Source organism: Desmodus rotundus, chromosome 1 (assembly GCF_022682495.2).
Source record: "Desmodus rotundus isolate HL8 chromosome 1, HLdesRot8A.1, whole genome shotgun sequence".
Lineage (NCBI taxonomy): Eukaryota > Metazoa > Chordata > Mammalia > Chiroptera > Phyllostomidae > Desmodus > Desmodus rotundus.
In genome coordinates this window covers 87,036,599-87,064,428 of record NC_071387.1, presented here as the reverse complement: position 1 = coordinate 87,064,428, position 27,830 = coordinate 87,036,599, and the positions used below count along the sequence as shown (strand labels likewise).

At 40.0% G+C, this 27,830-nt stretch overlaps 1 protein-coding gene across 6 annotated transcripts in view; it reads right to left on the bottom strand.

Moving 5' to 3' along the window:
• Window positions 1-27,830, bottom strand: part of VPS35L (VPS35 endosomal protein sorting factor like) — a 159,352-nt gene that overhangs the window by 22,766 nt on the left and 108,756 nt on the right. For all 6 annotated transcript variants that reach the window (XM_024560480.3, XM_045195354.2, XM_045195355.2 and 3 more), the window contains one exon: window positions 2,061-2,200. In XM_024560480.3, coding sequence (XP_024416248.1) covers window positions 2,061-2,200 — 140 coding nt within the window. The remainder of the gene's footprint in view (window positions 1-2,060; window positions 2,201-27,830) is intronic.

Genomic DNA, 27,830 nt, shown 5'->3' with positions numbered 1-27,830 from the left:
GTCTTTGGGTCAGGACCAAACACAAGTTTTTGAGTACAAGCACAAGGGTTTTTTCATCAGGGCTCTGAGGACTTTTAATATAAAAAAACACTCATAGGCAGAAGGAAATGCTTCCCCCAAAAATCAGTCAATAAACAATGACATTGATCAACTTCCTTCTTAGAAACCCTGATTTCTTTTGTCCCCTCACTTGTAAAATAACTAAACTACCCAAAAAAGAGAGTAATTGATTATAAAGTACTAAGAAGAATATTTGAAAACACGAAATCAAGAGTTGAGCCCAGTCTCCCATCCTTCATCTGGAAATCTTTTTTTTTTTTTTTAAGAGATATTTTCTCCTTTCTTTTTTTCTATTTTAAAGATTCTATTTATTTATTTTTAGAAAGGAAAAGGGAGGGAGAAAGAGAGGGAAAGAAAATCAATGTGCAGTTGCCTTTCAAGTGCCCCCTAATGAGGACCAGACCTACAACCCAGTTATGTGCCCTGATTAGGAATCAAACCAGCGACTCTTTGGTACACAGGCTGGTGCTCAATCCACTAAGTCACACCAGCCAGGGCTTTTGTCTGGAAATCTTGAGATCTAAGTTGGAAGAGTTGTGGGAGCTAAGTCACTTTCATCCCCTCAGCTTCACTGAGATGTATTTCACATGCCCGATAATTTGCCCATTTAAAATGCACAACTCAAGGGTTGCTAGTACATTCACAGTGTTGTACAATCACAACCACAATCAACTTTAAAACATTTTCATCACTCCAAAAGGAACTTTGTCCCCATGGGAGACATTACTTTCAGGGTCCAAGTCTAAACGGGTGTTTCTCAAAGGTGACTATAGGACCACCTCCACTTGAACTGATTGATTAGGAGGCTTTCAAAAATGATGGTTCAGAGTAACACTCTCTGGGAGACGGCTCCAAGAATTTGCATTTTAACAAGTATCCCTGATGCCTACACACATCTGGCTCCATCAAGAGCCAACTTGTTTGTGCCTGGACCCTGTCACAGCCTGGTGAGGCTGATGGTCTCCCCAGAATACTCTCCAAAAAATAAAATTATTACATAAGACTACAAGGAAACCAATTATGCTAAAATACATTTATTCAAATATTTTTTCAGTTTATTTGTTATATTGTAATCTATGACTTCTTGCTGAATACATTTATATAACAACTAATGATGGGACCAGTAACTTCTGTGTTTTTTAGGGAAGGAAGCATGTGAATGATCTGAACTATCTTTTACTCCTGGATTGTGATATGAACATATTAGTGATTTTTATTGGTGACAAAGTTCCAGCTACTGTGATAAATACTTCTTTATTGCCTGTATTTCATAATGGAGCAAAAGCTACATTTCACCAAGGTTTGTACAAATAAAGGTGTGATTTTTTTTCTCATCTAAATTCATTTGCCTTCCTGTTAATTACCCAGGCAGTGGCTGAACTCTCAGTTAGGAGCCCCTGCTAGGGTGAGGGTCCTTTGGGCTTATCCTGGAGGTGGCTCTGATTCCTTCCAGCCCAACCCTGACTGCTCATCTCTTATCTTGCAAATGAAACCCCAGAATCCTTCCAAAAATGCCCCCTTAAAACTCCACTACTGTGGTTTGGTTTCTAGCACTTTCCATCAAAAGAACATCGCCAACCATCACCCTTTTTAGTGCTTACTCTGCGCCAACTCACTGTTCTAACCATGTATGCATATTCATTCATTTAATATTCAACAATGCTTAGATACAGATATTACTATTTTATGGATGAAGAAACTGCAGTGCAGTAATATTACATAATTACCCGAGACTGCAGAGTGGGGAGGAGGGAGACTGGGAGTCCATCCTAGTCATTTTGGTCCCCCCAACCAAATCACTAAGTGACACTATCTTGACCATGTAGAGAGTCTCAACTAACGCATTCAGGACAGAATGAATGGAAAATACATTGAGAAATTCAAATATCTGACTACAAACCCAACACACAAACGGAACATCCCTGCAGTTTTGGGGCTAAGGACACCTATAAAGCAGGTCAAAGAAAGATATCACTTTCAGCTCTTCTGAGGATACGTACCGGAACTACTAATAAAGTAGAAAAGAAATTGCAGAGGAACTCCAGAAGGAATGATTCCGATAGTCGCATCTTTCCATCGATATTAATCATCTTTGGGACTTCTGGAATGAGGCTTATAGTGGCTTTGAAAAAGGCATCAGCTGCAAGACAGAAGAAAAGTCCATGCATGAAAACTCTAGAAAAATGCAGGGCCTTCTTTCTCCTTCACACTGAGGGTCCAGCAGAGTAGGAAGGTTCTAGGAAAGGATTTCTGCAAACCATAACTAGCTTGGTGGAACATTCTAGGGAGATAAGGCACTGCTGTAGTCTCCTATCTCTCCCTTCTTTTCTTCTTCCTTCTTTAAGCAATTTAGTCAAAGAACCTCAGTCAAATTGACTTTAGACCATTAAGTGAAAAAAGCAAGTACCAAATTTTTACAGAAAGCCTAGAAATCATAGTAACCTGGGCTGAGTGCTCAACATGAACTGGTTCACTGAACCCTCCCATTGACCATATGGGAAAAGTGTGGTCACAGGCCCAGCCCACTTTATAGGTAGGAAATAACGTGCAGAAGAGGAAGTGATTGGTTCCACAAAAGTGTATGTGTGTGCGTGCAGGAGGTTCCAGCACTGGTGGTAGAGCCGGGCTCAAACTCTGGTCTATCTGCATCTACTCTAGTGCACACCATATTCATTAAAGAAGTAAAAATCGAAATGTGAAGAAATGCACATGTGTACATGCACGCATACAACTTTAGAGACTTCTGACTAGTAGAGACTTCTGACTGGAACTAGTAATACTAGTTCCAGAGAATCATCCAAGAAATGAAGATATTTTAAAAAATATGAAGTAGTCTGTAAAACAAAAAGATTTGAAAGGGTCAAAGGAAGAGAGAGGAAAGCAGGAGAGATGAAAAGAGGAGAAGATAGGAATGAGGCAGCAATATGAGGTTAGAGACAGGGAAAAAGGGATGAAGGGAGACTGGGGGGTACGATGCACATGGAGAGTTCTTTCTAGAATTGCCAAAGTATTAACCATGAGAAAAAGTCTCAAGGTCAAAACGGACAAAACACTGACCTGACAAATGAAATTTTAAACTGCCTGACAAGATCAAATGTTTGTGTGATCCAAATATACTTCCAGTCAGAAACAACTTCCAGCAACATCAAGAGAACACAGTACTGGCAGACAGTTTCCTGAATGAAAGCTGGAGCCCATCCAGCCCAGCAAAGGGGAAAGGGCAACAACAACGCCTACCCTCTGTGATAAAGGCCTACACTTAATGAGAAGAGCAAGTGTCTGCAGCTGGAGAGCAGGTTTATCATCTCTTCCTTCTTCAAAGGAAATAAAACACACTGTGGAAAGACACTACTCTCAGACATAGCCGCACGAAGTTACCTTGGCTCTGGAAGCTTCCTTCCCAGCCTGTCTCTCAAACCCCACAGTAACAGCTTTACCACATACACCTAAACAAATTTATTAAGCACCAACTGTGAAGAGGTGCTCTCCTGGACATTGTGGGCACAGAAGAGAAAGTGGGGACAAGATATGACAACATAAGTGTGATGATGAGAACAAAGTACTCATGCTAACCTACTCCTATTTACTGGGCACTTGTGTGTGCTTTGGTGTAGGGGGACATGAAGCAGCTGATGCCAATCTTGTTGGGAAAAAAGAAATTAAACATAGGGGCTTTGAGAAAAGATACTTGACACACGGTCTGGTAGATACACCTCCCAGAAAGAGTCAGAAGTTACAGGGTCTTCTATCTTGGCCTAGGTAGTAAACAGCACCATTCAGGGAACCCACAGACAATCCTAGGGGAAGGTACAGTTATTTCCATCTCCAGTGAGAAAATGAGCTCAAAAGGTGAGGGCCCAGTTAAAGTCACCCAGGGAAGACAAAAGATTGTGGTGAGCAGAATTTAAATGCCATCACTAGCACCAAGCAACATAATCAGACTTGTGTTTTTAAAAAGAAACACAAGTCTGGAAATAATAGATCCGAAAAGGGGTTTATATCCAGATTATATCAAGAATTTCAACAATGAAACAAATAACCTGATTTTTAAAAATGGGCAAAGGACCTGAATAGACATTTCTTCAAGGAAGATAACATACAATCAAGAAGCATGTGAAAAGATGCTCAACATCATTAATCATTAGAGAAATGCAAATCAAAACTGCAAGGATGTGTTTTTTGATTTACACGCATTAGGATGGCCACTATGAAAAAAACAGTAAATAAAAAGTGTTGACAAAAATGGAGAGAAACTGGAACCCTTGTGCACTGATGGTGGTAATCTAAAATGGTGCAATTGCCCTGGAAAATAGTTTGATGGTTCCTCAAAAAGTTAAACAATTACCATGTGACCCACCAATTCCACTTCTTGATATATACCCAAATGTATTGAAAGCAGGGTCTCAAACAGGTACTTGGACATGAAGGTTCATAGCAGCATAATTCACAATAGCCAAAAGGTGGAATCAACTCAAATGTCCATCAACAGAAGAAATGATAAACAAAATGTGGTATATCCATACAATGGAATTATTTCAGTGCTAAAAAAGAATGAAATTAATACATGCTACAACATGGATGAAACTTGAAAACATTATGCTAAGTGACATAGGTCAGACAAAAGGACAAATACTGTATGATTCCATTTTTATGAGGTACTTAGATCAGTCAAACTCACAGGCAAAATGCAGAATAAAAAGAAGGGAATAGAGAGTTAGTGTTTAATGGATAAACTTTCTGTTTGGGATGATGATGAAAAGGTTCTGGAAGTGGACAGTAGTGATGGTTGCACAGTATTGTAAATGCACTTAGAGCCACTAAATTACACTTAAAAATGGTTATAATGGCAAATGTTAGGTTATGTATACTTAACCACAACACAAACAATTAAAAAAAAAAATCAGCAGAGCTGAAACTACCCAACATTACCCTCTTAGCTCATAGGCAGGCCTGGACTCCACCAGGTCTCACTGTCTTCCTTCTGCCAGAAAAGCCTGCTGTCCCATGGCTCTATAGGCATTGCTTTCTGGTGAAAACATTAAGTTTCTAATAAAACAAGGTAAAGAACTTTTCTCAGTGGAAACTAAAATTCTGCTCGGAACAACTTAAAAGACCATTTATTTTCTCCGTTTTTGTGTTTGCTACTAAATGGCTGAGAGAGTGCCTATTATTATGCCACAATGAAGAGGGAGCAGCTTTGTGTTGGGTGCCTTGCTCCTCAACTGCCCCACTCAGGTCCCATTCCAAAGGAGAGAGTGCAAATAAACAGTTATCTGGGGGCTGAGACAGGCAATGTTCCAAAGCTTATTTTTATTTCTATCATCAGAAGACTTGCCCCATGTTTAAAATCTTGTCTGGGAGACTTCTCAATTTCATGTCAGTAATTAGAACTCAAATCCCACTCTATATGGAAACACCTTCTCCTCTAGTTTAGAGTTCAGAATAATCATGTCAATATCATATAACACTTTCTTTTGTGGCTATTAAAAGCCACAGAAGATAATTCAAGATAAAATGGGTTCGATGCTTTTTTTTTTTAATAAAATACCTACAGATGCCAGACAAGAAAGCTAAAGAAGTTCATCACCACCAAATCACTATTATAAGAAATGTTAAAGGGTCTTATTTAAGAAGGGAAAAAAAATGAGAAAAATATGAATAATTAAATGGCAATAACTACATACTATCAATACTTACTTTAAATGTAAATGTATTACATGGTCCAATCAAAAGACATAAGGGGAACTAAATGGATAATAACAAAACAAGACCCTTAATTTGCTGTCTACAAGAGACTTACTTTAGATAGAAAGACAAACACAGCCTTAAAGTAAAGGAATGGAAAAAGATGTTTTAGGCAAATGGAAAGAGAAAGAGCAGGGGTTGCAATTCTTAAAACAGACAAAATAGACTTTAAAATTAAGGCTATAATAAGAGACAAAGAAGAATATTTCATTTACAATAGTCAAGATAGGGAAGCAACCTAAATGTCCATCGATGGACAAGTGGATAAAAATGTTGTGGTACACATATACCATGGATTATTACTTGGCTGTAAAAAGAATGAAATCTTACCAGTTCCAACAACATGGATGAGAGTAATGGTAAGTGAAATAAGTCAGACAGAGAAAGACAAAGACCATATAATTTCACTTATATGTGGAATCTAAAAAACAAAATAAAAAAAACAGAAACAAACTCATGGATACAGAGATCAGACTGAATGCTGCCAATGGGGACAGAGGAGTAGGAGTCTGGGTGAAAACAGTGAAGGGATTTAGAGGTACAAATGGGCAGTTACAAAACAGTCATGGGGATGTAAAGTACAACATAGAAAAGTAAAGTCAATATTGGTGCCAGATGGGTACTAAACTTATGGGGGGAGTCACTTCCTAAGTTATATAATGTCTAATGACTATGCTGTACACCTGAAACTAACATAATACGGAATGTCAACTATAACTTAAAAATTAAATTAAAAAAATAAATTAGAAATTAAAAAAGACCTAAAGGAAGAGGAGAAATTGGGTTCCAAACCATGAAGATTTGTACACTTGTTCTACTGGGAGAAGAAAAGCACTCACATGCACAGCTTCCCTATGCTATTCCGTCCTCCATCTGACTCTTCTGAGGTTTCACAGGACAACCAGGTTTCTTTTCCATACCCTATTTTTAGAGATTTAAATGAAAACCAAAATAAAACCACTCAGGTTTGGCTGGCCCCACACTAGACTTTGCTCTGTTTGAGATCCTTCTTCTTGGGGAGGTAACCACTCTGCAGAGCAACATTCTGGTGCTGTGTTCCCTATAGTAATCAGGGTGCCCTGCAGCACTGCTGGGTACTGGGTGAGAGAAAACACAGCCACCATAGCAAGAGGTACCATGCTCCCCCAGAGATAGTGTTTTCCAAAACTGCTTTATCATAAGAATCACCAGGAGCCTTACTAAAAATACTAGTTCCCAGGCCTCCAAACATTGCTGTCAAAAGTGTAACATGGTACAGCCACTTTGCACAACAGTCTAGCACTTCCCCCAATTCCACATGATCTATACATTCTACAATATGATGAACTTGTAGTCATTATGACAAATGAAAGGAGTCAGGCATAGAGACCTATACTGTAAGATTCCACTTATAAGAATTATCCAGAATAGGCAAATCCATGGAAACAAAAGGAGACTAGGGGGGTTAATTGAGACAGATGATGTTCTGAAGCATATTTTTATTTCTATCATCAGAAGACTTGCCTATTAGAAGGTACGGGGTTTAATAGGTATAAGGTTTCCTTTTGGGGTGGTGAAAATGTTCTGGAGTTAGTGTTGATGCCCACAAAACTCTGAATATAATAACAACCACTGGCTGCAATCTTCAAAAGATACTAATCGTATCTTAATCAAGCTATTTTATAATTTTTACAGACACACACACACATACATTATTGTCTGTCCAGAAAGCATCCAGCCATGTAATGAAAAATAGAAACATTTATTGAAGAAAATACAAGACATAAGAAACACGGCACATAGGACAATGACACTTTAGTCCCCTTCAAAGTAGGCATGTTGGGACTTCACACAATTCTCCCAATTGCCATCAACTGCCCCATCATATTTTCTTGAATCTCACTGATGATCTGAAATCTCTGCCATTTCAAAGGTGATTTTAGTTTTGGGAAAGGTCAGAAGTCAAAGGGCACCAAATCTGGGCTGTAACGGGGGATGAGTAACCTGGGTGATTTGATGTTTCACCAAAACACTCTGCATGAGACGTAATGCATGAGCGAGCACGTTCTTGTTGATGAAGCTGCCAATCACCCATTGCCCATAGCTGCAGCCTTCTGAATCATCTGAATAGTTTCTGCAGAGGAATGTTCAAGCTTAACACAAAATTTGATGCAGATTCATTGTTTTACTTGCACGGTCATTTTCAATGTGACGGCCACACAGTACACATGCTCATGCTCACTCAATGGTGTCCACTACCCCCACTGAGTAGCACAGTAAAGTTGTCATTGTTCATCCATGTGCATTCCAGTCCACTCTCCTTGGCTGCCAGGTTATATCTACACAGTGGAAACTGTTCTCATTATGTTAACAATGGCTAGACTTTTTCCTGACAGATCTTCTGTGTGTGTGTGTGTGTGTGTGTGTCAAGATAGATATATATTCCCAGGACCCACCTTAAATATATTCAATCAGACTATCCAAGATAGAGACTTAGAAAAGTAACTTAAAAAATAAACTAACACGTCTTCTCACTCCTGCTCCCACCATCTAGTTCCCGTTCCCAGAGACAAAGAATACTACCTGTAGCTTGGGTATGCTCCTAAGACTACAGAAGCAAACACATTTTCCCTTTACCTTTCCTTCTTTCTTTTTATAGAGTTAACTAATAGACACAATTTTGCCACTTCCCTCTCCCCTACTTAACATATCTTACTGATTATTCCATCTCTGTACATGAAGTATATTTTTCTTTTTTATAGCTACAAAGTGAAATCTGGTCCATTTGCTTTTCCTTCCCAATATATTTTATGCTAAAGACGTGAAATTTAACATCTTAACATTTAGTCTATTTCTTTTTTAAAACAACTTTCTCTAGTGAACATTATAATATGCAGGTTTAAAAATAATTGTTCTAAATCCTTCAGGTAAATGCTAAATGTGACTTTCCAATAGCGACTGGTGCAGTCTGAAAGATTTAACCAGGACACATTCAGCCAGAAGCAAACATAAGTGGTCAGCAACAAGCAGTCTGCCTCATCATTTCACCTGCATAATGAGGCGGAGCCAGTGATGCTGCTTAGATAGTTATCCCAGAACTTTTGATCATTTCCCATCTCAGATTTCAGACTCTCCTGTTTCTGAAGAACACCAAAGAAACATGATATTCCAAAAACCTCTTCAAGGACATGATGAAATCAAATAACACCCCAAGCATAAAGCTATTAAAATTACTCAAGGGTCAACAAAATGTATGTCACTAGAAAATACTGGGGGACTGGGAAGTTGGGGGCAAGATAGGTGGGAGCAGAGTCCACTCCTGGGGGAGAGCAGGGTTAACGTCTCCCTCCCCTGCCAAACAAGGTTTGAGCAGCACTGAGAGAGACCCAGTTGCTTGAAGTCGCAGGGAGGGGAATAAGGATGAAGTGGTAAATCCATGGAGACTGTGGGAGCGGGCTGGGGAGAGTTGAGAGTTGGGCTGTGTCTGACCCTGACCCTGACAGTCCCCTGTCTAGCTTGAGAGGTGGGCTGTGTAAGAGGACAGGCTGTTCCTTGTATGGAGTGGCAGAATGGAGCAGGAAGATTTTCTCAAAAAGAAAAAGTGAAAGAAAAAAAGAAAAGAAAAGAAAGATATACTCGGGGGCAGTCTGGGGAATTATCCTGCAGCAGCAGCTCCAGCCTCCTCTCCACCCCAATGTCTGGCACTCCCTCGGGGGTATGGGGATAAGCGAGCCCAAATGCCAGGCACAGGGAGAGTGCTCACCTCCGAGGGACCTGAGACCACATTCTAGGCACCAGGGAGAGTTCGCACCACAGAAGGCCTCACTAGCACACCCACAGCCCCCAGGAGGGTGCTTGCCTGAAGCTGTGGGACCAGGGGCTACTTGACAGCTGGGCTGGAGGCTGCCCCAGCACTAGTCTGAACACAGAAGAGCTAACCTAAGCCCCCTGAGTCTGCTGCAGCCAAATAGACCAGAAAAACTGGGTTGGTCAATTTGAAGCCAGCAGGAGGCTTTTGTTTTTTTTTAAGTAATTATTTATTATTATTTTACCTTTTTTTTCCTTTAACACCTTCTTCCTCTCTTTCCTTCTTTCTTGTTCTATTCCTTCTCTCTTTCCCTTTATATCTCTTCTTCCTCCCTTCTCTTTTTTTTAATCCCTACAAGTGAGACAATAAAACCTGGAACTCTGAAAAGACCAGAGTTGGACCCAAAGAGGGGGCATCCCAGCAGCTGAGACAGTGAAACAAATTTCACTTTGCTACTCCAGAGAAGTTGGAAGTTATTAAGTACTTGTATTTTTACTTTTTTCATTATTCTTATGTAGGGAACCGTTCCAAGCGTGGGAAATGTGGCTCAGCCCCCACTCAGAAAAGCCAGTGGGGAGCGAGGTTGGTGGGCAGGACCCACGTCCATGGATAAGTTCTCCAGTGGGAAATCAGGCCTGCATTGTACCCACGCTGCTATGAGACTTGCTCTAGCTAAAAAACTCCCTCACCCCGAATTGAGGAAGCAAGTGTTTACTGAGTATTTTTATCTTTACAGAATCTGGGCTAGACCCTCCAGGTATAGGACATAGCTGTTTGGACCATTTCTCCTTTTACATTGCAAATATCCCCCTTTGATGTATTCAGTGACATCCTCTTTGGTATCAGCAAAAGATAACCCAAGACAAACCTTTGTATAGTAAAAGAGAACCTTCTTTGATGTTAAGGGCCTGAAAAACCTATAAAGGCCGGTCAAGGCAAGGCTCTGGGCGCTCCCCCCTTGAGGGAGCGGCTGAGGCAATCACAGGCACTATCCTCTTGAGAGGGTGGCCACCCAGTCCTTTTCCCCCACAGGACCTCTGCAGTCCCTGTGTATGTGTATTGGAATACTGAAACCTCAACAGCAGATCTTGTGGGCCGAGATCTGCGTCATCCTTACATCACTCATTTTATTAGTATTTTTGTATTTCTCCCCTATATGTTTAGTCTTCTTCACTTGACTGATTAATTTGCATTATTTGCTGGTTTCCCCTTGTTCGCTCTTTCACAGTGTATTGTCAAATCATTGGCTTTCACTTCACTTATGTTCCATTAGCACACTACTCTAGGACCTATACACCCTATTCTAGTTATCCCGACCACATACATTCTGTCATATGATTGTTGCTCCATTACTATTGTATATAACTGCTGTTCCATACATCTGTAAATACTGCACAGAACCCCTCTTAGATCTCAGCCTACTTCACTGTTTGCTGAACTTTAGTGCTGGTGTGGTTAACTGTATTCTTTCATACATTACACCTATTTTCTACCCTTTACTCTCATTTTACCTCATAGTCTGAAACTCCACAAGCTCACAGCATTCTAGATACAAATCACAATCCTTCCCCCCCACAACAAGAGTCTTATCTTCTTTCCACCCTTTCTAAAAAGTAGCTGCATGGATGAATTATCACAGTTAACACTATACAGATCCAAAAGATTCCCTATCTCTTCACTTAGGGCTGGCACTTTAAATATCATAGAATACACTCCTGCTGTCTTAAACCATTTCACCTTCCCCCTCAAATCTATCACAAAAAAACAGTAGGTAGAACCTGTGAACACCAGGATACCTCCTGGAAGAGGAAACCCACCAACGAAGGCAACATGAACAGATAAGAACAGAAGGAGGTGAAGAAGGGAGGGAAGTCACACGAACTAAACCCAGGACCTATCTGGAAATACAACTAAATAGTGGAGAATTTACTCAGAATAAACAACTGAACGAGAGTGAGAGAAAAGTCTCAAAATCCTGTACCCATGGAAGAAACAGCTCCAACACAACCTGCTCACATGTGGACAACAGAAAACAACAGGTGGTGGACAGACTGATCCTTAGATAAACAGGAAGAACCCACCAATGAAAGACCCAACATCAATTGAAAACCAAAGACATACAGAGACAACATAAACCACAGCGCAAGATCAGGGAGCTTGGGAAATCAAGGAGACTGTACCACTGAATCTCACAGGTATTCTACGACAGAAGTTTACACCATAACTCCAGGATGTCAGAACAGAGCAACTTAAGAAGCAGAGGCTAACAGAGTCTCACAAACAAAGGGAAGACAAAGAAACAATCCCCAAATGAAAGGAAAGGAGGAACTCTGAGAAACAATGCTAAATGGAAAAGAGGCAAGTCAACTATCAGATGCTGAGATCCAAGCATTGGTTGTAAGGAAGCTTCATGAGCTCACAGAGAATTACAAAAACCTACAGGGAAACTACAATGAACTCACTGCAAACTAAATCAACATGAAAAAGGAAATAGAAACTATCAACAAGAGCCAAGAGGAAATGAAGAATAAAATTTCTGAACTGAAGAAAACAGTAGAAGGATTCAAAAGCAGACTAGATGAAGCAGAGGATTGTATCAGCGAGCTGAAGGAAAAGTTAGAAAAAAAACACCGAGAATGAGCAAGAAAACAAAAAGAGGGTGAGAAAGAATTGAAGAGGGATTCAGGGAAACACAGGACAACATGAAACGTAATAATATCCATATAATAGGGATACCAGAAGGAGAAGAGCAAGGGATAGAAAACCTGTTTGGAAAAAGAATGATGGAAAATTTCCCTAATATGATGAGAGAAAAAGTCACCCAAATCCAGGAAACACAGAGAGCCCCAAGCAAGAGGAACCTAAAGACACCCACTTCAAGACACATCATACTTAAAATGGCAAAATTCCAAGACAAAGAAAGGATCTTAAAGGCAGCAAGGGAGAAACAGGAAGTAACATACAAGGGAGCCCCAATAAGGTTAGCAACTGACTTCTCAATAGAAATGCTCCATGCAAGAAGAGAATGGCAAAAAATATTCCAAGTAATGAGAACCAGAGGCCTGCAACCAAGTATCTTTACCCAGCAAGGCTCTCAATCAAGTCAAAAGGCTAAATAAGGAGCTTGCCAGACAAAAAAAGTATAAAATACACCTCCTCCAAACCAGCTCTGCTAGAGATGCTAAACTGACTGCTTTAAAAAAGGAAGGAAAAGACACAGAGAAGACGAACACAGGTACAAAAAAATGACAATCAAAAGTACGTATCAATAATAATCTTAAACGTAAATGGTTTAAATGCTCCAATCAAAAGACACAGAATAGCTGAATGAATAAGAATGCATGACCCACAGATACACTGCCTACAAGAGACCCACCCCAGGACAAAAGACCTACACAGCCTGAGAGTGAAGGGCTGGACACAAATTTCCCAAGCAAACGGACAGGGAAAAAAAGCAAAGGTAGCGATATTCATGTCACACAAAATAGACTTCAAAAGAAGGGCCATAAACAGAGACCCAGAAATGGAGATCACATGGACGGTTATTCAGTAGGTGAGTAGGAGGGTAAGAGAGGGGGGAAAGTTACAGAGAAAGTAGCATAAATGATAGGTGGAAAACAGACATGGGGAGGGTAAGAATAGTGTAGGAAATGTAGAAGCAAAAGAACTTATAAGTATCACCAATGGACTTGAACTATAGGGGGTGAATGTGGGAGGCAGTGGGTCGGCAGGATGGAGTGAAGGGGGGGAAATAGGACAACTGTAATAGCATAATCAATAAATATATTAAAAAAAAATTTTTTTAAAGTTAGGTTTTGTAATGTTAAAAAAGAGAGAGAGAGAGAGAGAGAGAGAGAGAGAGACCCTGCAGGTCACTTCATAATACTCAAAGGAAGAATCCACCAAGAAGACATAAACATTGTAAATATATATGCTCCCAACATAGAAGCCCCCAATACATAAAAAAAATCTAGGATGTCTTCAAGAAAGATATTGACAGCAACACAATTATAGTAGGGGATTTTAACACCCCACTGTCAAAGATGGACAGATCTTCCAAACAAAATATCAACAAAGATATTGTGGCATTGAACAATTCAATACATGAAGTGGACTAAACTGATTATAGAGCCTTTCATCCAAAAGAAGCAAAATAACACATTCTTTTCAAGTGCACATGGAACATTTTCAAAGAAAGACCACATGATAGGACACAAAACAAGCCTCAACAAGTTCAAGAAAACTGAAATCATACCAAGCTTTTTCTCTGACCACAAGGGACTGAAACTAGAAACAAACCTCAAGGAAAAAAAACCCAAAACACTGAAAAATATGGAGACTGAATAGCATGCTATCAAACAATGAATGGGTCAAGAATGAGATTAGGGAAGAAATCAAAGTTTCTGGAAACAAACGAGAATGAACTCCCAAAAATCCAAAACCTATGAAACACAGCAAAGACAGTATGAGAGGGAACTTCATAGCAATATAGACCTACCTAAAAAGAACAGAAACATTTCAAATAAATAACCTAACCATACACCTACAAGAACTCGAGGAACACCAACAAAGACAACCCAGAGCAAGTACAAGGAAGGAAATAACCAAGATCACAGCAGAATTAAATGACATAGAGACTAAAAGCACAATTCTAAGGATCAATTACTCCAGGGGATGGTTCTTAGAAAAAATAAACAAATTGACAAACCTTTAAGCAGTCTCATCAAGAAAAAAAGAGAGAAGACCCAAATAAACACAATCAGAAATGAAAGACAAAGGACTGTAAGAAATTACTACGAAGAACTATATGCCAAGAAATTTGAAAACCTAGGTGAAATTGACAAATTTCTAGAAAAATACAAACTTCCAAAACTCAATGAAGAAGAACCAGATAGCCTGAACAGACCAATAACACCTGATGAAATAGAAACAGTAATCAAAAAGCTCCCGACATACCAAAGACCTGGACCAGACAATTTTACAGGAGAATTCCACAGATCATTTAAGGGAGAGCTAACCCCCATCCTCCACAGATTATTTCAAAAAATTCAAGAAGAGGGAAGACTCCCAAGCTTTTTTTATGAAGCCAACATAATCCTAAACCCCAAACCAGATAAAGACATAACAAAGAAAGAAAACTTCAGGCCAACATCACTGATGAATATAAATGTTAAAATCCTCAACAAAACATTGGCAAAGTGCATCCAGCAATACATTAAAAAGATCATACACCATGGTCAAGTGGGATTCACCCCAAGGATGCAAGGATGATGAAATATTTGCAAATCAATAAACATGATACACCCCATAGACAAAAGCAAACACAAAAATCATATGATCATATGAAGAGATGCGGAAAAAGCATTTGATAAGGTACAGCACCCATTTATGATAAGAACACTCAGCAAAGTGGGAAGAGAGGGAGCATTCCTCAACACAATAAAGGCCATATATGAGAGACCTACAGCCAACATCATACTCAATGGACAAACACTTAGAGCTTTCCCACTAAGATCAGGAACAAGACAAGGATGCCCTCTCTCACCACTCCTATTCAACATAGTATTGGAAGTCGTAGCCACAGCAATCAGACAAGAAAAAGAAACAAAAGGCATCCAAATTGGAAAGGAGGAGACGAAACACTCATTGTTTGAGGTGACACAATAGTGTACTTGGAACATCCTATAGACTCCACCAAAAAAACTGCTCGACCTAATAAATGAAAATGCAAAACAACCGGATACAAAGTCAATATTCAGAAATCAAAGGCATTCTTGTACAGCAACAAGGAAACATCAGGAACAGAAATCAGGAAAAAAATCCGATTCGATATAGCAAGAAGAAAAATAAAGTACCTAGGAATAAACCTAACCAAGGAGGTGAAACACCTGCACTCAGAATACTACACAACCCTGAAGAAAGAAATTAAGGAAGACACAAACAAATGGAAGCATGTACCATGTTCATGGATTGGAAGAATTAACATCATCAAAATGGCCATTCTACCCAAAGCAATTTAAAGATTCAATGCAATCCCTACTAAGGTACCCATGACATATTTCACAGATATAGAACAAACATTTCAGAATTTATTTAGAACCATAAATGACCACAAATAGCTTCAGCAATTTAGAGAAAGAAGAACAAAGCAGGTTGGGATCACAATATCTGATACCAAACTGTATTTCAAGGCCACTGTAATCCAAACAGCCTGGTACTGGCATAAAAACAGGCACATAGACCAACAGAACAGAACAGAGAGCCCAGAAATAAAAACAAGTCTTTACGGTTAATTAATATTTGACAAAGGAGGCAGGAGCATAAAATGGAGCAAAAATTGCCTCTTCAACAGGTGGTGTTGGGAGATCTGGACAGCTACGTGCAAAAAAATGTCACTTGATCACCACCTTACGCCATTCACAAAACTAAATTCAAGCTGGATAAAAGACATAAATATAAGTCGTAACACCAAAGAAGTCCTAGAGGAAAACATCGGCATGAAAATCTCAGACATTCCATACAGCAACATCCTCACAAACATGTCCCGTAAAGCAAGGGACATAAAGGAAAGAATAAAGAAATGGGACCTCACCTAAATAAAAAGCTTCTGCATGGCTAAAGAAAATAGCATTAAAATGAAAAGAGAACCAACAGTATGTGAAAACCTATTTGTCAACAATACCTCAGACAAGGGTCTGATCTCCAAAATATATAAAGAATCCACACAACTCCACTCCAGGAAGAGAAACCACCCAATTAAAAAATGAGCAAAGGACTTGAACAGACGCTTCTGCAAGGAAGACATACAGAGGGCCCAGAGACATATGAAAAGATGCTCAGCATCACTACCCATAGGAGAGATACAAAATAAAACTACAGTGAGGTACCATCCCACACCAGTCAGAGTGGCCGTCATAAACAAATCAACAAATGTTGGAGATGATGCGGAGAAAAGGAAACCCTAGTACATTGTTGGTGGGAATGCAGACTGGTGCGGCTACTGTGGAAAATAGTATGCAATTCCCTCAGAAAACTAAAAATGGAACTGTTTTTTGACCTGGTAATTCCACTGCTGGGATTATACCCTAAGAGCCCTGAAACACCAATCCAAAAGAACCTATGCACCCCAATGTTCATAGCAGCACAATTTACAATAGCCAAGTACTGGAAGCAACCTAAGTGTCCATCAGTAAATGAGTGGATCAAAGACTATGGTACATTTACACAATGGAATTCTACACAGCAGAGAGAAAGATGGAGCTCATACCCTTAGTGACAGCATGGGTGGAACTGGAGAGCATTATGCTAAGTGAAATAAGCCAGGCAGCGAAACAGAAATACCATATGATCTCACCATTAACTGGAACATAGTCAACAGAAGAAAAAAGCAAACGAAGTATAACCAGAGACATTGAAGTTGAGAACAATCTAACTATCGCCAGAGGGGATGGGGGAACTGATAGTAGGGAGAAGGGTTTTCAGGAACTACTATAAAGGATACATGGACAAAACCAAGGGGGAGGGTAGAAGTAGGGGAGTGAGGTGGGTTTGGCTGGGTTAGGGTAGAGGGGTGCGGAGAAAATGCCAAGAACTGTAATTGTACAAGAATAAAATAATTAAAAAAAAAAAAAAGGAAGAAAGAAAACCCTGGGATGTGCCTAAGAACTGTAAAAAAATCACTCAGTTGAAGATAGTGGGTAAACTGTACCCAAATGACCTATGCGGCCTATTACCAGAAATAATGGAGACTAGGGTTCCCTTTGGATGAAGGCATGTTTACATTAACTCTAAGCTTAGTTGCAGAAAAACTGAAAACAATCCAACAATAAGGAACTAAAGAAACTGTTGCACTGACACAGTGGAAATGATGTAACTAATAAAGAGAACAAGGTACAGTCATGCACCTGTAATGATGTTTTAGTCAATCATGAACCATATATGTGATAGTGGTCCTATAAGATTATAAGGGAGCTGAAAAATTCCTATGTCCTAGTGATATTCCAGCCACTGTAATATGGAAGTGCAACACACTGCAACTATACATAACATGCTGCACAGACTTGCAGCCCAGGAGAACCAGGCTGTACTACATAGTCTAATGTAACTGCACTCACTCTATGATTTTTGTACAATGACAAAACCACCTAACAACGCCTTTCTCAGAACGGATCCACATGGTTAAGTGACACATGACTGTAAATCTGTATGTTTTATTGTATAAAGATGTGTGTGGTAACATGTGAATATTTGTACAGCTGTATAGAGCATAATCCTATCTTCACAAGAAAAATAGTACATATACTATGTAGATAGATGAAGCATGAGGCAAGATGATGCCAAACTATTGGTGTGATATAGGAATGAGTGGTGGCTGAAGGTGAGGGGAGCCAGGATCTTCCATTCAATGCTAGGTTACTGTTTTAGAATTTTAATTTAAATTTCCATAAATAATTTTTCTTTAGCATACAAAAAGCAATACAAGTTTGTTGTGAAATATTTAATCACAGAAATGTAGAAAGTGAGACAGGAGGGTAGATAGGTAGATGGTCTGAGGGAATTTGAGAAGACTCCCCTTCCTTCTTTACCAGATCAGGGCAACTGGGGATGGGTATGAGTAAGGTCTACTCACGGCTGTGGATTCACACATTCCTAGTGTTCTAAGGAATGGCCACTCTCATTGTTTGCATGAGGTGAGACACTAAGCTGAGGGTAGCATACACCTTCCGGGGCCTGCAGTGCTGCTTTGCACCCCACAGCCAATGATGCCAGAAAGATTCCTCTCTGATCAGCCTCTCCATGAAATGAGCCATACTTAGGGTTCAAGGTCTCTAGGCACCTCCACTTGCATGGATTCTTCCCAAAAGAATTCTTCTTAAAAAATGTGCTCATAGGCCTTTTCCAACACCTGTAAATAACCCTGGGGTCACAGGCTTCCACAACTTGCCTCCCTGAAGTGCCCCACTGCTGTCTGCTTTGTATATGGGGGCTCTGCACACAACAATCTGAACAAAAGGGTTCCATACTCTAAGAGACTAAAAAAACAGTGAGCTGGCCAACTGTGGGAAAGCTTCAAAAATGCCCTGAATTAAGATGAAGGTTTCTGCAAGAGCAACAAACTAGAAAGAATCCAAATAGTTTTCAAAAGGAATTTGGGGGTAAATGTAGATGTGGGTGTTGGGGAAATAATTTACAACACTTGCTAACAAGACAAAAGAAAGAAAGAGAACACTGAACAGCCGACACAAAGAATGAGGTGGATCTGTAGGGGTGGACATGAATGAATGGGAGGGGAGAGGACAGAAAGTCCCAGATTTACTGATCAGTGAAAAAAGCAAACTGAAAAACATTGTAGAAGACACAATCTCATTTCAGTGAGGGCAGGAGGGAAAAAAACTGTGTGTATATACAAGGATATAGATAAGGAGGGAAGGAGGGCAGAAGAGAGAGGCAGAGGGCATCATGACTGAATGAATGAGCATTATGATTGAATATTTTTTAGTAGAGAGAAGAAAAAATCAAGAAAAATATGTAATTGTGAACAGTGTGGGTTTTTGGAGGGGAGGAGACAGTGCAGATTACTTTGATTTGGGGACTTTTTATTGAAGTTCTATATTATTATATTATTGGAATTTTTCAAATGAGTACACTATTTTTATAATAAAAATCATTAAAACATAAAATAACCATTTTTCAACAGGATACAGGACCCTCCATACATAATAAACTCAGAGTTAACTGCAACCTATGAGAATAATTTCATCTTCTCATATCCTTGGCATTGTTGATAAGGAATATGACTCAGTACATGAATCACAAGAGAGAGTCAAGAAACAATAACTCAGACTGCCTTCATAAGCAGTGTTTTGCTTTGGCATTAGGTCAGTGCTAATGGAAATCTTTACTACTTTTCAGTTATAAGTGCCCAGGGCTACACAAGACCCCCAAAATAATTCACTCCACTCCCAAACAGACCTTCAGCTATCAAATGCCCCTCCTGGCAACTCAAGTAGACAGCTCCCAAGCCAGGAATTCTATGAAGGAAAACGCCATAATTTCTTAAAACCAAATAACACAAAAGGTTGAAGGACTCTCCTCATCCCTTAAAGAGAAAGGGGTTCTAGCGTCAAGAATTATTTACTTCTCTCAAATTCTGTCAACTCCATTGCTAACCACCTTTACCAGCCTTCAATATTTTCCCCATCTCTGGGTAAGTTTATGTTTGGAATGACCACAGCAATATAACGGAAACTACAGTCATACCTTGGTACTCATTGACTTCAGAACTTGTCAAACCTTGTACTTGTTGCACTTTGATGAGGAAAAAATGTTTTAGCACTCAGTACTTGCTTGGGACTCCTGCACTTGTTAGAACTTGTATGAGTCACACTGCTGCCCGGCAAGAGAAAATGACGCATCATTCCGTACTCCTCGGTTTCAGCACTCGTCACAAGTTCCAGAACAAATTAACGAGGAGTACTGAGGTACTGTATAAAATGCAAAATCTGAACTTAGCCTACTGCTCCAGACTTTGTGTTATAGACTACCAGTGATGTCCAAACTTTTGGCATCTCTGGGCCACACTGGAAGAAGAAGAGTTGTTGTGGGCCACACATTAAATACGCAAACACTAATGAAAATTGATGAGCAACAGAAAGATTTTACGTAAATTTACGATTTTGTGTTGGGCCGCATTCATAGCCATCCTGGGTCGCACGTGGCCCAAGGGCCATGGGTTGGACACCTTGTATCCTCCCTGACCCCGGCAAAAAAAAACCCTCATGTTAAAATAGTAATCCTTAAGGTGGTATTAGGAGATGGGGCCTTTGGGGGTGATTAGGTCATAAGGGTGGAGCCCTCATGAATAGGAGTACTGTATTTATAAAAGGGACCTAGAGAGACTTCTGGCCAAGATGGAGGCGTAAGAAGACACACTGTGCCTCCTTGCATGGCCAAAAAGAAGAACAATGAATTTAAAAACAAAAAACAGCCAGAACTGACAGAAAATCGAACTGTATGGAAGTTCAACAAACAGGGAGTTAAAGAAGAAACTCATCCAAACTGGTAGGAGGGGTGGAGACAGGCAGCCAGGTGAGAGGACTTGTGGCAAGGCAGCGGCTGGTGCACCAGGTGAGGCGGTGGCTTGCAGACTGGGCTGTCCCACATTCACGTGCAGATAAACTGGGAGGAACAACTAGGGAGAGAGATAGACAGCACAACCCAGGGTTCCAGTACAAGGAAATAAAGCCTCAAAGCCACTAACTGAAAACACCTGTGGGGGTTGAGGCTGCAGCGGGAGATACTCCCAGCCTCACAGGAGAGTTCACTAAAGAGACCCACAGGGTTCTAGAATGTACACAAATCCACCCATCAAGAATCAGCACCAGAAAGGCCCAATTTGATTGTGGGTAGCTGGGGAAGTGACTGAAAACCAGCAGAGAGCGGAGCAAGTGGCACTGTTCCCTCTCGGACCCCTCCCCCACATACAGCATCACAACGCAGCAATGTGGGTTGCCCCACCTGGTGAATACCTAAGGCTCTTTACTACATAACAGGGGCTCCGAGACAAAAAGAAAAATGTCCCAAATGAAAGTAAGGTTCAAAGCTCCAGAAAAACTACAACTAAACGACAAAGAGATAACCAACCTATCAGATGCACAGTTCAAAACACTGGTAATCAGGATGCTTCAGGAAATCACTGGGTACTTCAACAGCATAATAAAAAAGACCCAGGCAACAAAGAAGGTTGCATTATGTGAAATAAAGAAAAATGTACAGGGAACCAACAGTGACAGAAAGGAAACCAAGACTCAAATCAACAGTTTGGAGCAGAAGGAAGAAATAAACATTCAAGCAGAACAGAATGAAGAAACAAGGATTCAGAAAAATGAGGAGAGGCTTAGGAACCTCCAGGACATCTTTAAACGTTCCAACATCCGAATTATAGATGTGTCAGAAGGAGAAGAGGAAGAACAAGAAATTTAAAACTTATTTGAAAAAATAATGAAGGAGAACTTCCCCAATCTGGAAAAGGAAATAGACTTCCAGGAAGTACAGGAAACTCAAAAGAAGTTGGACCCAAGGAGGAACACACCCTGGCACATCATAATTACATTAGCCAAGATTAAAGATAAGGAGAGAATCTTAAAAGCAGCAAGAGAAAAGGAGACAGTTACCTACAAAGGAGTGCCCATAAGACTTTCAGCTGATTTCTCAAAAGAAACTTTGCAGGCAAGAAGGGGCTGGAAAGAAGTATTCCAAGACATGAAAGGCAAAGACCTACATCCAAGATTATCCAGCAAAGCTATCATTTAGAATGGAAGGGCAGATAGAGTGCTTCCCAGATAAGGTCAAGTTAAAGGAGTTCATCATCGCACAGCCCTTATTCTATGAAATGTTAAAGGTACTTATCTAAGAAAAAGAAGATCAAAAATATGAACAGTAAAATGACAACAAACTCACAGCTGTTAACAATCTAACATAAAAAAACAAACTAAGCAAACAACTAGAACAGGAACAGAATCACAGAAATGGAGATCACATGGAGTGTTATCAGCAGGGAGAGGGGAGGGGGAAAAGGTACAGAGAAGCAGCAGCATAAATGGTGGGTAGAAAATAGACAGGGGAGGTTAAGAATAGTAGGAAATGTGGAAGCCAAAGAACTTATATGTTTGACCCATGGACATGAACTAAAGGAGGGGAATGCAGGGGAGAGAGGTATGCAGGGCAGAGGGGAATAAAGGGGGGTAAAATGGGACAACTGTAATATCATAATCAATAAAATATATTTAATAAAGAAAGGGACCTAGAGACCTTCTCCCATGTGAGGACACACCTGTCTATGAACTGGGAAGTCCTCAGCAGACACCAAATCTGCTGATAGCTTGATCTTGGACTTCCAATCTCCAGAACTGTGAGCAACGAATGTGTGTTGGTTAAGCCACCGCCTGTGGTGTTTTTGTTACAGTAGCCTGAACTGACTGAAGCAATCTTCAATGAAGATATGTTATCACCAAGTGATAAGGGTTCCTCTGGGTAAAGCTTCACTGTCCAAATGGCCAAGTTATTATCCACAGGCAAGTTATCCATAGTGATCTAATACTATTTATCACTAAACTGTGTTTTTGTAATATAACTTTTTACTGTAGCAGTTAAGCTTGAGCATTTTAGAGCCACTATTTTGATAATATATAGAGAAAGCTAGCTTTAAAGAAATATGAATGCCTAGGGACAATTAAATACCTTATTCATTAATGTCTGTTATCAATGACAGCTTAGTCTAACCTTGATTTTGTCACTTGGTTTTGCAGAATGCCCTTTAAAACACTTAATGTGAAAAGTCCACAGAGCATATAAATGAGCTCTCTGTTTCAGTGGTGAGCCCTCAGGAGACACCTGGATGCCCTCTCTCTTTTATCTCTGAATTGTCCAGGGCTCTCACTGAGCCAAGCATGCTTATTAGCCCATGAGTTACCTGCCTCATGTCCCTGAGATACTGCAGAAATGGCACTCCAGTAGTGGGATACTGTGGTCCTCTTTCTGTGGATATTAGGCTTGGATTTCCGTAAGCAGAAAAGATTAAGTATCCTAATCTTTATTCTGATTCTGTTTCCTAAATAAGTGAATCTAATGTTCACTCTATAATAATTGGTTTCTAGCAACTACACGCACACACCCAGTATTAGAAATGAAACTCTGCTGTGGTTTAGAGGAACTAACCTAACTAAGAGAGAAGCCAAGTCGTGGGCAGAGCACGTGAAGTCAGATCAGGCTAGTTACTAGGTAATGCTCCTGGCAAGTAGTGTCACACTTCTGTGGCTTAGTTTCCTCCTGCATAAGATGAACATAAAACACCTAGCAAATAATAGGTACTGAATAAAACTAAATTGCTTTGCCAGGAATTGAGTTCTTTAATCAGTGAAGCTCTAAACTATCTTCCTAACTTGTCTCCTCCTAATTCCTTCCAGATGCACTGTTTTTCCAGCCTCCAGGCCTCTGTGCTTACTATTGCCTCAGCCTTGAATGTCCTCTGCCTCACTTTAGCATTACAGATCTTCTTATACCTTCCAGGCTCTTCAATGCCACCTCTTCTGTAAGCTTTTTTGCTGTTGTTCTTCCAAACCAAGGGCCAAGTCTTTCTCTAGAATTTCCAGGCACATTTTATGAACATGACATTTATCACATGCTTCCTTGTATAACTATAAACAGATCTGCTCCCCCTCCGGGTATGTAGTCCCTTTAAATGCATTCCCATTCTAGCACAATGCTTGACACAGTGGCTTACATGTAAAAATTGGTCAAGAAATGCTGGCAAGAGGAAGAAAATCATAGGTGTTTGCTATTATAAAGACATGAGTAAACTTAAAGGGGAGACTCACTCCTGTTCCTTTTCTGTGGATTCCATCAGTGGCTGACACCCATTCTAGGCCCTTACACTCTGTAAGGTGGATGGATCATGCACATTTGGATGTGAAGATGGGAGACAAGCTTCATGCCATCTACCCACCTGTGAATTGTTGTAGCAAAAATAACCTGCTTTGTTCACAATCACCAGAGAGGCCTCAAGGTTTGAGAAAATAGTCACATCAAACATATCCTTCAGAGGATAATCTTATCAATGGAACTAATAAATATGGCCTTCAGCATAAACCCCAAAGTCTTGGTAAGTGAATGAAGACCATTCTTCTCCTTCAAAAGCCATCCCTCACTCTCTAGGAGGAGGAAACAAAATTATTTTTCTCTCCCATTCTACTGGCATGGCTACCTCCATTAGCAGCGACCACTTGCAGCAGCAGTGAGCTTCATAATAGCAGGTTCAGCCCTTCCTCTCTGTTTCCCTGTGCTCCTCACAGATCAAACCAGCACAACTTTATTCAACGTGTCTATGAGCCTTGGCACAAATTTGAACCAAATTTGTTTTCTTTTACTTATAATCTGAAAACAAAAATTTTAAAACCAATTAAAAGGAATTGATGCAACTATCTCCTGAACAGCAGAATTATCTAGCTTTGTAGTTGTGTCTACACCATAAAAACTGTAGTACCATTTTACATTTATTAATGCAATTAATAATTATCAACAATTACTATCCTATGGTACCATTCAGTCATTCAACATTTACTGAGTACCCACATGGTGGACAATGTGCTGGGAACCAGGAATACAACAGCAAACACAGCAGAAGAGAAAAGCAGACGATCTTTACACATTTACTTGTTAGATAACAATGGTGATAAGTACAATGAAGGGACGTGCAAAGTGTGAATGAAAAAGGGGCTACATACTAAACTGACAAGCTCAGGGAATGCCTATGTGGCAGCCTTACAAACTCAGAGATGGAAATAACCTCACATAGGATGGTCAAAAAATTTCCTAATTAAAAGTAAGTAATGGCAGGTAGTCAGGTCTAGGCCAGTATCTTCCTTGACAAAAGGTCAATCTCTACCTTAACTGAGCCTGTCTATTCTTTCTGCATCCAAGATAACATTCCTTTGGAATGCCAGAGTAATGTCCCTCTTCCAGATCCCACAGGGCACCCTTACCAGAGCAGAGACCACAGAACCCCTCATTATTATCTTGTTCTCCCACATCTCATCTCTATGTGCTGTAAATATTGATTACTAACTATCCTATACCCACCAATGTACAAGTATGTGTCTCTTCATTTTACTCCTTATCCAATCCTAGAGATTTCCCCACTTTGCTTTCTCCCACCTCCCTAAATTACCACCAATGAATTTCATGTAACCTACTTAAGTCTCCTCCTTTGATTCTGATGTATAAAGTAAGGTGCAAAATTGCCATTGTCTGGCATTTTCTCAATCTGTTGAGATTTTGCTTCCTGGCAATTGTCATCAGGCTTGCTCAAATAAACTCATAAAAATTCTCTATGGGTTTGGATGTTTCTTAGTTCAACAAAGGTGCGAGGTAACTCAGCTTACAGGAAACCTGACCTAACTCTTTGTTTGGAAAGTGAGGGAAGCCAAGGATGGTTTTCCTTAGGACATGGCTTATGAGCTAAGCTCTGAAAGATGAAGATGCAGAAAATAAATAATAAGTAAAATTTAAATGGAGGGGAAAAAATTCTACAGAAGGGAAAGCATTATTATTGATGATAAAAACAAAAACTAGTCTTTGTAACCTCTATTATGCTGTAACTGTTCTATTGTTTCCACTTTATAGAAACTACAGATTTTTTATTTCCAGGATAATTCAGCACATAAGTCTTGAAACCAAGATCAGCTTTCCTGCAGATTGCTCAAGGTTTTGCATATGAGAACTAAGCTGGCTTTCAGAACTCGGAAACCAATGACCTGTCACTGTATATAATTAATGCCTAAAATTCCACAGCATCTTTTTGTCATTAGAGAGACAGTCATAATAATTTAAAATTTTCTGAGCAGTTACTGTGTACCAGTGGGCCAAGTGCTCTTGTTATCATCAGTAGTTAGCTAATTATTAATAAAGGAAAGGGGGGCAAAGGGAATTAGACACTGAGCTTAATAAACTGGGGAGCATCAGCATGTTTGCTTCACCAGGAAGCTACAACTTCACACCGCAGGGGATCGATCATAGCATTGCTCCACCAAAGGGATCCAAATGCATCATCGAATCTCACACCTCAAAATCTTTCCTCAGGCCTTTGATTCTACCTGGAATGCCTTACTCTACACATCCTCCCAATAAACATGTTTTTTAAGACCCACCTAAAACATTGCTTTACATTGTAAAACATTCTTCTTTCTGAGATTAGAAACTGTAAAGATAAAGGGACAAACATCGAAATATATTTTAAAAAATAGCAAAAGACGTTTTTCTTATGGTGGCCTGATAATAATCTTCCAGAAAGAATCACTGACAAACAAGGGCAAGAAGTTATCTAGTAAAGTGACTGAAGGAAAAGATAAACAGACATATCCAGGCCACCTCTAGGTAAGAAGCACATGACCAAATAATTGATTTGAAAGTCCTTTGTTTTCCCTAAATACTCAGGGGCAATGGTTGGTGACTGTGGACAAAATCCCCACAGGCTCCACTCTACATGCCACACCAGTGTGTACAAAGGACTAGAACTGGGCCTCCCCTGTATATAAGCTTTCATCAGCATTCAATACTGGGAGTTCAGCAGTTTATTTGTTGGGATAAACCCAGCCTTGGCAAAGCCACAGCCTGATACAACCCAGACTAAAGACAGGGAGGCAAGAAAATGAATCATGGAGGGGATGTTTTATCCCCTCCATGAGCGGGAAGATGTTTAGCAAGGCAAACAAAAACAACTCTTTTCCACAAGCTTCACTTCATTTATATTTAGCTTTGCCATTCTCAGTACTGAAATGTATTATTTACTTTGGCCAGCAATTTCCGGGTGTGGCCTTCAGAACAATAACAGGTTCCTAAGGTGTAGATAAAAAAAGGGGCCACACTCTAAACCTGATAAGCTCAGGGGAGGCCTGCATAATAGACCTAAAGTAATGACATAGATGGTCTGAAATTAAAACTTTCTAGCTAAAAGCACATCATGGTGGGTAGTCATATCCTAGGCTGTTATCTTTTCTGACAAGGTCAATCTTTACCCTAACTGAGTCATCTATTTTCTTTTTACATCTACAATAATATACATTTGGAATGTCAGGGCAATCCCCGCCCCCCTCACACACACACAGTCCTCAGGGCACTATCTCCCACCAGAGCAGAGACCACAAATCCCCTCATTGTTATTGTTATCACATTAATTGTCTACTGTTAACTATCCTTTACCCGCCAGTATAAAAAGAAGTATGTGTCTATTCCTTTTACTTTTTATCCAATCACAGAGATTCCTCCACTTTGCTCTCTCCCACCTCCTTAACTACCACCAATGAATTTCATGTAACTCCTTGTGCCTCCTCCTTTGATTCTAGTGTATAAAATAAGGTGTAAAACTGTCATTCTCTTCAGCATTTTTCTCAATCCATTGAGATTTTGTTTCCAAGTAACTTGTTGATTTGGCTCAAATAAACTCAAAATTCTTACAGGTTTGGGCGTTTCTTACATTAACAAAGGTTTAGCATTACCGCATTTACAGACTCAAAAAAAATCATCAGATAAATTATTAAGTATGGAGTGAACGCCATATTCCTGCTTCCCTGCAGTAGCTTAAAGTGAGGGGTCAAGCAGAAGAGGAGTCCAGAGCTCTAACACTGAGGGTGAGGGCGCTACCTACTGGCTCACATACCCAGGCTGTTCTTAGACTGCTTATCTC